The sequence below is a fragment of the Ceratosolen solmsi genome, unplaced genomic scaffold (assembly GCF_000503995.2).
Source record: "Ceratosolen solmsi marchali unplaced genomic scaffold, CerSol_1.0 scaffold53, whole genome shotgun sequence".
Taxonomy (NCBI): domain Eukaryota; kingdom Metazoa; phylum Arthropoda; class Insecta; order Hymenoptera; family Agaonidae; genus Ceratosolen; species Ceratosolen solmsi.
In genome coordinates, this window is record NW_011948441.1 from 928,775 (window position 1) to 941,685 (window position 12,911).

Sequence of the window (12,911 nt, forward strand, 5' to 3'; positions counted from 1 at the left end):
TACTATAGGTATATTAATACAATTTAACATATCCTTATCTTTATATCAGATTTTTTTAAACTGATACCCTCGGTATGATGAATTCATGATTTTTTTTGTAATTATTGTTTTTGTAATTTTGTAATGTGGATTTGGAGTTCAAATGAAAAATTCAGATTGATAATATAATTTTTATTTTTTTGAGACAAGGTTTGATAACTTTGTTAACACACAGAAAAATGCGCTGAAATCACCAAGAAAAAAGAGACAATGAATAGTAATTGATCAATAATAAATAGGACATACACGTATAAAAAATGAAAAAGAAAAAAGAAATTTCAGTTTCATAGAGATAGAAGTAAAGAGTTTGGTACAGAGAAATGAGAGATAGAAAGTAATAGCAATGTAAATTAAGGCCTAGAAAAAACAGAAGAAATGAAATATTTGTTATGAAATTAAGTACAAACCATGTGATCATATGTCATATAAGCGATCATATATACTAATTAAATTTTTTATTGTATATTTCTTGTGTGCTAATTTTTTAGTAGCAAATACAGATCAAAAAAATACACGACTGATAAAATTATAAATTTCGGTACCATTAATTTTTTAAATTTTAATTATTTCTCATAATCTAATTATAATAAATATATAAATAATTTCAATTATAATAAATTGAAAATGAGACAACATTATTTACTTATATTAAAATTAATATTTACTATACCCATCAGTTTAATATTCAATTGGAAATGGTTATTAAATTTTTGAACGTTCAAAAATAAATATTTTATTTGTACCAATAAATGTTTAATATTAATAAGCACATTATCTAAGTTTTATTATAATGAAATATAAATATAATAATCTTAAAAATTTTAAATAATAAATTCTTTTTTTAATAATATTTATAATGTAAGTCATATGAGTTTTTAATTCGAAAAATATTACTGATAATAATATTTTTTTCTAAAATCAAGACATTTTAAAAAATGTCTATCTTATCAAATTATAAATGTTTTAAAAAGTGCATAATTTGTACTGCGAATATATTAGGATTTGTATTTATTAAAATATTTATGAAATATCTTTTATTAAAAATATTGAATAATTTTATAAATTATCTTTTTATGTAACTATCTTTTTCTTTATAAAAAATTTAACAGTAATTGGTCAATGCAAGAATAAGTTGATAAAATAAAGGTATAGGTGTGTGATAAAATTTATTTTGGAATTGTGCCCATTTAAGATAATCACGCAGACAATTTATCAAAAATCTTTGTTCAAATACAAGTATCATATAAATATCGACACCAATAGACTTGATTCAACAATCAATATTCTAATATACTCATTATTTTTTAATAATAATACTTTAAATAGCAATAAAAAAAATATTGATCAATAATTTGATTTGTAATTTATTCTGAATTGGAAATATTCTAATTCTACTAGTCTTTTCTTTAAAACAAAAATAATAAATGATTTATTATAATAATGTATATAATGTATTGTAGGGGAATAAGTTGAAAGTTAATAATCTTATTTTGGATATTTAAAATATTGTGTTATAAGCAACCGATCATTTTATGATACATTTATCGCTTAATCAGAACCTTAATAAATCTTGGGATTTTCACTTGTTTTCTAGCCATATGACCAATTATAAAAACTCAAGGTACCATGTAAAGATATTGTATATGTTTATTATATTATTGTTTTGTACGTTAATAATTGTGAGTTATATAAATACTTAATCTGCTGTCCAACTCAGAAAAATAATTAGAATATTCCTGTATTCCTTTTTATGTTTAAGTTTAAATAATTCCAATGAGTATTAAATACAATACCAGTATTAAATACATTTTTGTTTTTATTTTTATACTTCTGCATTCAAAAATACAGAGTGATGTTAATAGTATATGCCATTTTGGATCATAGAATAATAAAAAAAGTATTGATTTTATTACCGAGTTTCATATAATTGAAAAAAATTCATAACTATTTTAAAAATAAAAAATTTTGTCAACCAAGAATTGACTATGTTATAATATGATTAAATAATATTGGGCTTAAAATATCTCTTCAAATATGTATACGTCTTATCTATTATACTTATTTTCAGGTTAAGTCAACATGCTATAATTTATCTAGATTTATAAGTAAACTACATTTATAATCAACTTATTATCTATTGTTGAATACTTTGTAATACATTTCTCGAAAGTATACAATCTTGCTTATAAAAACAAATTTTTTATGTAATACATTCAATTCACAAAAAAATGTTGAACATATTATTACTTATAATTTCCATTATAATAAATGGTAAGATTCATAAACATTTATTTTAATTTTTAATATGTTTTCAGATTATATATTAAATACCATAAAGATTATCTATCATAAATTATCTATCATAAATATCATAAATTAGTAAAATAATTAATTTTATTTTAATTATGTTATATTTATTTTTTTAACTGAGTGGATTACTTAATACAATTTAAGGTTTGATACAAATAATTTAATATCTGATTATTTAAAATTTAATAATTTTTATATTGAATAAATAATAGTTTAATACATAATAGATATTTATAATTATAATATATTCATAAATATACTCTCATTGTATTTATAAACTGAAATATTTGAAAAAATGATAATGTGGTCGAAAGTATTTCGCAAATTATAAGAAAATGTTTTAAATCAGTGGTTTAGTTAATTTAAATGATTATTATTTTAAATGCTTATTGAATTAAAATTATCTTATTAAGTGTAAGATCATAATTTCGTCAAATATTCAATATATAATATTAAATCAAACATTTCTTTGTATAATATACATATTATTTCATTTAATTTGTTTCAGTTTGTTTTAAAACGTTATTTTTAATATTTATACGGGGTAGTAAAATTTAAATTATTCAAAATATTTATTGGCAGTATTATTCAAATCTATATTAAAAATCATTTACTTTCAAGTATCTGTTTTAACTAAGTAAGTTTCATTAATGAAGTCTTGAAAGTATTAATTACGAATTGAAAACATTTAATGAACTTTTTTTTTTAATACAGCACAGGTTTCCACACAAGAATATATTATTGGTGGCCTGTCATCTAATATAGTGGACTATCCGTATCAAGTAGCTATAGTGCAAAATGAACAGTTATGGTGTAGCGGTAGTATATTATCGTTACATAAGGTTCTGACGTCAGCAAATTGCGTGATTTCTTCAATTTCTCGTCTTAAAGTTCATGCTGGAACTTCATTTTGGACTAGACCAAGAAGTGTTCATAATGTCGTAAATTATATAATGCATGGTTTCGATGAAAGCACAGATTTAGCTATATTAGTCGTCGATGAACCATTCATTTTTGATATGACACGACACCCCATTAAGTAAATAAACAAACAATCTTTTATTATTTTAATAAAATTCATTACAATAATTGCTCGTGTGTAAGAGACAAACTCTTTTTTTCTGACACAGTCTGCTACTTTTTAAAATATTTAATATACGTTTATTTTAATATTTTTCTAGATTTATAGCATATTAATAGCTTATGCCAAACTATCTATTAAATATTCCTTTATTTTGTGTAAAACTTTAAATTGTTTTATCATATATCATATATATATGATATATGATTCTAAAATATTTTCGTCACAGCTTAAATATCATTGAGCTTAAATATCATAACAAGTGTGACTTGTAAGAAATTTATAACGATTATTATTCTTGATTATGATAATATAATACAATTTCATTTATGTTATACTTATTAGTAAGAAGTTATTGCATTTAATATGATTTCAGTTATAAAACCATTATAATTTCAATTTTAGCCATCCAATGTTCTCGTGATTATATTAAATTTTTTTACACAATGAAATTTTTAATAATGAAATTTTGATAAATGAAATTCATAACCTATTAAATATATATTAATTGTATATTGATATTTTCTCTATTTAGTTTATATTCATCGGATTATCTAAGCACTCTGCCGGGAACACTGGGGAATGTAACTAGTTGGAATATTGCTAATACTGATAACGCATCGTCTCAGTTGATGTCTGTGAAGGTATCAACTATAGACCGAGCATCCTGTAACGAAGCATATCATGACATTTCTGGCATAAATATAATTGATGGTCAATTCTGCGTGGCTGTTCATGGTGATCAACCATATCAAGGAAGTACTGGTAGCCCAATGGTTAGCGATGGTTATCAAGTCGGTATTGTATCTATTGGATTCGGACCGCCAGAATATCCGACTATCTTTATTGATGTAGTTCATTACATTAATTGGATAAGAACACATTTAGATGACTAGAAAGAGAATTATGCTGAATAGTTGTATCATAATTTTTATTGTTCTAATATTTAAATAAATTTTCATAATTTATTAAATAATATTATAAATTACTATAGTTTATTATCAAATAAATATATCGTAAAAATAGATAAATAAAATATATGAATTATACATGATTATGTGTTGAAAATTTTAGAATGTAGAAAATAACTATTTAAATATATAAGCTACATATTAAAAAACCAAATAAATATAAAGTCATAATTTATGCATAAGTTAAAATTCGGTAATACAATTAAGCTTTTCTAAGGCTATATGAAGAAATTTGACTATTCAACATTAATGGATTATTAAAAAAAATTATATCTCAAATAATTGCCTATCTTTAAATAGAATTTCAAATTGAATCACTTCATGTATAACAAGTACACAAATTTATTTTATGTATTTTTATATTTCAAATTTAAAAAATTTTAATTCTCAAATAACGGGTAAATTTATTTATTCATACAATTAATCATTTAAATCCGTAATTTATATGAATTCATATATTTAAAAATTAATTATTATTATGTAATTATTAATCAAAATGATGATTGGTTATTATTGATATTGAAAAATTTTAATATAAAAAGAAAGTCTGAAAGAAAATTTCAAAGAGAAAACTAAAATATAATCTATATAGGCGCTTTGTATGATAATTATATATTAATGTGGTTTTTTCACGGCTAGCACTCTATATTTGAAATAAAAGGCGCATACCCACTCGGCCACCTATAAACCCAGCACACATAGATTATTAAGAAATATACTTTTGATTATATATTATTAGTAATTAATCAAACTATCTCATCCTAATACACTTTACAACTTTGGACTTTAACGATAAGTTATTGAATATTTAAAAATATGTTCTACAGAATCTGCGGATAATATTAAGTGAAAATTTCATTTAATACATTAAAGATAATATTTAGGCTTTCATTTTTTAATAAAAAGTGTAAAAGTTCATATAAAAGTTTAATAAATTTGTTGATGGAAAATCTGAAACTTTGCATTTTTTATGCTATGATCTATGAATAATGAGTAATAGGTACAATTCATTCAACGTTTTAGAATCATATCTTTACAAAATTTATTTATCATAAATTTTGTAATAATAAGTTCAATTTTTAACTAAAATATATATGCTACATACATGTTGCAGAATACAGTTATTGAAATAATTTTAAAAAAGTATAAGTTCTATTAACATGAAATATTCTAGATATTATATATTTTTTATACTTGATGATATTTTTCCTTTAAAAAATTATGGGTAAATAAATATATATAAATTAAAACACTTAATAATATATAAAATGCATTCGTATATAACTGGAAAAAATTTGGAATTTGGAATTTGAAATTTGGAATTAAATTTCTTCTAAGAATCTATAATAAAAAATTTACTTTATTATGGGCAATTACGTCGCGATGGTTGATTTACCTTTTTAATAAATGTATGCGCGTCATTTATAATCAAATAATAAAAATACTCATAAAATAATATACCATAATTTAATGAGAATTGTAAACTGATGTATCTATTATCAAATTCTTATCTGTAGTCTCTTCAATTAAAACTATATAAAAGCTTAATTTAAACTAAAGACAAAAATCAAATACTATTTTAGAAATTTAGTTAACAGAAAATGGGAATATTTTTACTGTTTATAACTTTTGTCTTCCAACTGAATGGTATGGTTATGGCCAAATATAATTCTTACTCTAAATTTGAAGTTGAATCACAATAATGTAAAGACATCTTAATATTTCCGATTGGCGTACTAAACTATTTAAAAAAATACAATAAATCTATTAAAATCGATGCACTTAATTTGAACAATGCATTTATTAAAGTTGAAAAGGAATTGAAAATTAATTTGTAACAAAATGTAATTATTTTTAAAAAAATTTGATTAAAAATACGTTACAAAACATTTGCTCATATAAGATAGTTATTGTCAGTGAGTGTTCTACAGAGTTATTCAATTAAGTATCAGGATAATTATAATAAAAGCATCATTTTAGTTCTATTTTAGCTTCGTGCTCAATGACATTACAAAGAAATATGAATAACATTCTTATTTTTATTAGCATATGTACTTGGCGATGATCCGCCATTTGAAACGAATATCGTGGGTGGTCAAATAGCAGACATCGAGGACTATCCTTATCAGGTAGCAGTCATACAGGATGAAAGGCTCTGGTGCGGCGGAAGTATCGCCAATCCAAATTATGTGCTTACAGCAGGACACTGTGTATTTATGGCAATTATGCCACTTTTTGTCCACGCTGGTAGCCGTTACTGGTACAATCCTGGAAGTGTTCATGAAGTTGACTTTAACATCACCTACACTACTGAAATATCAACAACCGGTGATGTTGCTTTATTGCATGTGTCTAAAACATTTAATTACGATAAAACGTGTCAACCAATACCGTAAGTGTTTATCAAGATTTATTCTTTCATGTATAAGAGTCGATAAAAGAAGAGGTGTGTTTGTCAATTGCTTATAGATTTAAATTTCTGTTATGAATATGTATACTTTTATTATTTAGGTGTTTATTAATAATATTATTGGACAAGCCATATGATTTTAAGTACACTAGGATATTGTGGTATCTGCTGAAACTATGATAATAACTTGAAAATATTTTCTTTTCTTTTTGTTATTTACCTATAAAATATAAAATATTTTATTTATTATTTTAGAATACTTTTTAAAATTGTCTGAAATTATTTGCTTAATCAATATTTTAATAGAATATATCCTTAATAATTGATTACATCATTAATGATTTATATAGTTGGTTTATAGAAGCTGCTAATAATTATAATTTAATATACAAAATATAAACACTTTAGATCCTTTCAAAATGTTTGAATAAAAATTGTTCTTTTATTTTCTTATTTAGATTATTCGGCTCGTATGAAAAGCCACAAGTTGGTGCACTGGCATATGTTACTGGTTGGGGAATCACCGATAATGGCAATATAGCCGAACAGTTACATCAGATTACGACAAGAATCATAGACCAAAATACCTGCAACAATATTTACAAGGACACCATAATCGGCAATCTTCATCCTGGTGAAATATGCGCAAATGCAGACAGAATGGGTCCATGTCGTGGCGATTCTGGAAGTCCTATGATTATCGACGGGCGTCTAGCTGGTTTAGTATCTATGGGTATAGGCTGTTTGTATCCTAAATATCCAGCTATCTACGTCGATGTCGGTTATTTCAGAGATTGGATTATCACTAATATGAAGTAATAGATTAAGGTGATTTGTATAACGATATGATTATCACCTTACTCTTTATTTTATGTACGAACAACATAAAGTAATTTATTACTTGTTCATTAAGTAACTTTTTACAAACCTCAGTACAAGTCGAATAAAGGAGAAAGCCTTATTATAATTAAAATTTAAAATATTCATTGTTTAGTGGCGTCCTAAATATAACGATCAAAATAATATTCATAACATATATTAATAATAATAATCATACGTGGATAATAACTCAAAGGGTTTTTCATTATTATTCACGTATACATTTCAAATGACAATCATAATTAACTGTACTTTATTATATTTTATATGTGAATTTAAATCTTAAAATTATTTTTCAAGAATGTATTACAGTTAAATATTTCATTAGTTCTACATAGATCAAATTTTCTTATTATAACTATTCATATATTAAACCCGTCGGTGTGATGATTGTATAAAAGAGTATTATTATTGTATATATTTTTATAATTTTTTGCTTTGTATAAAAATACTACAAAATTGTGTAAATTTTTGTATAATTTATTTGGTAAATTAATATTTATGTTTTAATTTTGTAAGTTGACGTAAATCGTACGATCATCAATATTGTGTTCTATTCTTTTTAATTTAAAATTAATTATCTTGAAAAGATGTAAGAACAGAATAAAAACGTTATCGTGAACATTGCTTATGCAATTTTCAAACTAATTTATAAATATATTCGAATCTAAATTTTTTATTTCATTACTCATTTAGAGATAAAAATCTTACTTTTATTGATCTATATTATATTATCATACATTTCATTAACTATTATATAATATTAGTTAAATAAAGATTAATAATAACTTAAATAAATATTATTCTATATATTTTTTATATACTAAATAATGTAATAATTAAGTAATAATTTAACTTAAATTCTTAATTATATTTACAAAAAACGAAAATGATAAGTGATAGGATGATGAAACAAAATAAAAATATACCATAATATAAAAGAAGCTTTAATTAAAAATCTTGTAATAATTTAATAATTTCATCATTCTTTTAATTATTTAAGGCTAAATGATGAAGATCAATTTTTTGTACTGTAATTACAGGTGATAGTAGGATCGATAAGCCCTAATTACAAAAATCGCTCTTTATTCAGTAAACTACTGATTTGCTGCAAACGATTATAGGTTTCTGTTGACATTGATTATATCATCTTTTTTTAAGAAAAAATAAGAAAATTATTCCAAGCTTTAAAAATTTACTTTATAAATAACAATTATAATAAAGACGTGAAAGAATATGAAAGAATTTTATTATACGTATATTTATGATGATGTAAAGTTGTATTGTTTTTTTTTTTATTCATTTCACTAAATCAAAAAAATTATTTTTAAATACATATATGTAAAGTACACTATATTGGTATTTCTTTCGTGCTATAACACGTCCAATCTAAACATATAGCTATTTCAGTCATTAATAATTAGATTTTAATAATTAAATATATTAAATATATTTTTAAAGTATAATGTGACATTATAAGGATTAATTAAATTTATTTAAGTATTCTAATTAATTAATGTATTATGTTTGATATTTAAAAGTTTCTTCAATATCATAAAATCATTATAGAATAATTTATAAAATAATTTATACAGATTTAATTAAGTACATTTAGTATTCGGTGTTTGAAAAGAATTTAGCTCACCAATATTTTATTTTAGAAGCAACGTTCAAAAATATTATAAACATTAATTTTGTTATCTCCACTACTTAAATCATGGCAGCATAGCTTATCTCGAGTTTTAATCAGTTTATAGACTCTATTTCGCTTTTGATTTTCTTAATGTATTCTGTTACAAAAATATGTCAGTAAATATTCTTATAAAATTAGATGTATGAAAATATTGTTGACTCAACTCTAAAAAATATGTATAATTTGATTCTCATAATTTAGATTTTAATTATTAAGAATTCTTTGAGATTTATTCACATTAAAAATATTATTTCATATTATTATTATACATTATTCCATATTCTTGTTTTTGATACATATTTGTATTTTACATTCTTGCACATATTTTATCAATAGTATGGCATATAAAAGATTGGATATCAGAATTAAAATGTTACATTAGTAATTTAGTTAAGGGAAAATGGGGATATTTTTACTGTTTATAACTTTTGTCTTCCAACTGAATGGTATGGTTATGGCCAAATATAATTCTTACTCTAAATTTGAAGTTGAATCACAATAATGTAAAGACATCTTAATATTTCCGATTGGCGTACTAAACTATTTAAAAAAATACAATAAATCTATTAAAATCGATGCACTTAATTTGAACAATGCATTTATTAAAGTTGAAAAGGAATTGAAAATTAATTTGTAACAAAATGTAATTATTTTTAAAAAAATTTGATTAAAAATACGTTACAAAACATTTGCTCATATAAGATAGTTATTGTCAGTGAGTGTTCTACAGAGTTATTCAATTAAGTATCAGGATAATTATAATAAAAGCATCATTTTAGTTCTATTTTAGCTTCGTGCTCAATGACATTACAAAGAAATATGAATAACATTCTTATTTTTATTAGCATATGTACTTGGCGATGATCCGCCATTTGAAACGAATATCGTGGGTGGTCAAATAGCAGACATCGAGGACTATCCTTATCAGGTAGCAGTCATACAGGATGAAAGGCTCTGGTGCGGCGGAAGTATCGCCAATCCAAATTATGTGCTTACAGCAGGACACTGTGTATTTATGGCAATTATGCCACTTTTTGTCCACGCTGGTAGCCGTTACTGGTACAATCCTGGAAGTGTTCATGAAGTTGACTTTAACATCACCTACACTACTGAAATATCAACAACCGATGATGTTGCTTTATTGCATGTCGTTGAACCTTTTGTTTATGATGCAACCCATCAAGCAATACCGTAAATACTGAAATAATTTAAATTTTTATTTTATTAATAATATATTGTCGATATTATTGCTCATGCGTTTATTATTATTGTTCTATTTTTTAATGAATAATAATAATACGATTAAATTTACAAAATTGCATTGAGTAGCAGACAGTGATTTATATTAACAATTAATACAATTTGTATAGATAACGTAAAATTAAATTTTTTTCTCATTTAGATTATTTTTTTCGAAAAGTAAGTTAAAAAATGGTTTGATGGGTGTCGTAACCGGTTGGGGCAGTAGCCACGATCAGGGTCCACAAGATGAGTTGTTTGCCGTTAAGGTACCAATAATTAAACCAGAAATCTGCAACCGTATTTTCAAGGACACCTTGATTGGTGAAATTCATCTCGGTGAATTTTGCGCGGGTTCTTATGGCAAGAGTTCCTGTCAGGGTGATTCCGGAGGTCCTTTAGTCGTACGTGGTCGTCAAGCTGGAATTGTATCAAAGGGCTTGGGGTGTTCGAATGCTCAGTATCTTACTGTTTACGCCGACATCACATATTTCTATGAATGGATCACTAGTCACATATCTGAGTAGGAATATGACGTAGAGAATAAGAAATTTTACATATTTGTATATAGTAATTATCAAAAATTTTTATTATAATGTTGATATTTATGGACTCATGTAACATTACTACCAATTTAATAAAATAGTACATAAGATAACTTAAATAAGTAAGCATAGATTTTTATAAAATCTCTACTATCCATTTTAGTATACCTTGTATTAAACAATGTAATTGATTAATTTTTATATTTCAATGAGAACTACAAAATGGATAATAATTTAATTTTAACTTGCATATATAATAGATCTGTAACTGTCTATAATTATAGTATTTTAAATACAAATGTCCAATAACATATGTGAATTAGAAAAGTTAGATATGTATTTTTATTTTCGATCGCATTGTAAATTAAATAAATTGTAAAATTAAAAGTTATTATACAAATTACATTAAGTATAATTCTGGAAAATCAATGATATGTTAAGTACTATGATAAACTACATTATTCTATGTTATAACATTTTTATAATCAAATATAATAAATGCATAAAAAATATTTTTATAAAACCTTTTTGAAATATTCTCGGTAATAATTATATTAAGTAATGTTATATTTAATGTATATTATTTGCATAATAATGGTAAAGGATTCACTAGAAATATATGCTGTTATCTTAGGAAATTAAATACATTAAAATTTATTTAGATTAAAAAAAAAATTTTATACTTAATCATACATTATAAAAAATCATTAAATTTTTTAAAAGAGAAAACATGATAATGAAATAAAATTGTTTGTGCAGTAAAAATATTTGTCTAAAATTATCAAGTTTTTATTTTGTAGAATCAATGTCCTTACCCTAACGGTAAGTTAACTTTATTTTTATTATATTTCGAGATATTATATCTCTTTATCTTTATATAATAATACTAATTTGTATTTGTAATTTAAGTTGCTTTTATTTAAAAATCATATTATCAAATACATAAAATTTTTGCTGGATTATCATGAATTTAATCATATTATCATCATCTTATCATAATCATATTCTCATGAATTTTCAATATATTTATAAAATACCGTAATATACTTTTTATTTAAATTATTTACATTATAAAACAAAAAATTATAAACAAAAAATTTGATGTTAATAGTTTAAATTTTTATTTTTTACAAATGTGGCTACAAATGTACAAGTAGATGGATATTTGTTACAGTATTAGTGTATTATCAAAGAATCAAATCACGATTATCGGATTTTGTTAATCTGAAATGTGATATTTAAATAACAGTTCATGTCTGTACTTTCTTCTTCTAAATATACTTTTTATCACAATTTCTTCATATATCAAAATAATATGACTATTGATAATAGCATAATTGATATTAATGAAATTAGTAATCCTTTATTTTAATATTTTTTCAAGAAGAATTTGAAGAATAAATAAGCAAATTCATCATTTTTCATTATAATTATACTTAATATTTTAATCTGTAGTTCTTTTAGTGTCATAATTTTGCGAATGATATCAATTTCATGAAATTCTAATGATAGGATTCATTTCATACTAATGATAGGATTAATTTTAAGGCTTTAATTTATTAACATGAGCTAATTCTTGGTTATAAAAGCTAGAATATTTGTATTTTAAAGCTATTACATAATATATTTATTCTGAATTAGAGCTTGTGTACTGAGTTTTTTGAGTAAATAGTCGTATATTGAAAAATATTACTAACATTACTTTGCTAAAAAATTTAAATACTGTAGATTATCCTTTATATAT

General features: G+C 23.1%; 4 protein-coding genes across 4 annotated transcripts; all 4 read left to right on the plus strand.

Annotated features, from left to right (window-relative positions):
• The first annotated feature begins 1,637 nt into the window (after window positions 1-1,637).
• Window positions 1,638-3,392, plus strand: LOC105365730 (hypodermin-A). Its single transcript, XM_011503964.1, has 3 exons — window positions 1,638-1,660; window positions 2,276-2,310; window positions 3,064-3,392. Exons 1-3 carry the CDS (start codon window positions 1,638-1,640, stop codon window positions 3,390-3,392), a joined length of 387 nt encoding a protein of 128 aa, XP_011502266.1.
• A 571-nt stretch (window positions 3,393-3,963) lies between these two features.
• On the plus strand, window positions 3,964-4,338 carry LOC105365677 (trypsin-7-like). Its single transcript, XM_011503904.1, has one exon. It carries the CDS (start codon window positions 4,063-4,065, stop codon window positions 4,324-4,326), a length of 264 nt encoding a protein of 87 aa, XP_011502206.1. The 5' UTR covers window positions 3,964-4,062; the 3' UTR covers window positions 4,327-4,338.
• Window positions 4,339-6,002: 1,664 nt separating this feature from the next.
• Window positions 6,003-7,646, plus strand: LOC105365732 (trypsin beta-like). The gene is made up of 3 exons (XM_011503965.1): window positions 6,003-6,048; window positions 6,448-6,793; window positions 7,270-7,646. Exons 1-3 carry the CDS (start codon window positions 6,003-6,005, stop codon window positions 7,628-7,630), a joined length of 753 nt encoding a protein of 250 aa, XP_011502267.1. The 3' UTR covers window positions 7,631-7,646.
• Window positions 7,647-9,783: 2,137 nt separating this feature from the next.
• On the plus strand, window positions 9,784-11,149 carry LOC105365733 (trypsin epsilon-like). The gene is made up of 3 exons (XM_011503966.1): window positions 9,784-9,829; window positions 10,229-10,574; window positions 10,804-11,149. The coding sequence occupies exons 1-3, from the start codon at window positions 9,784-9,786 to the stop codon at window positions 11,147-11,149; spliced, it is 738 nt and encodes a 245-aa protein (XP_011502268.1).
• Window positions 11,150-12,911: the final 1,762 nt, after the last annotated feature.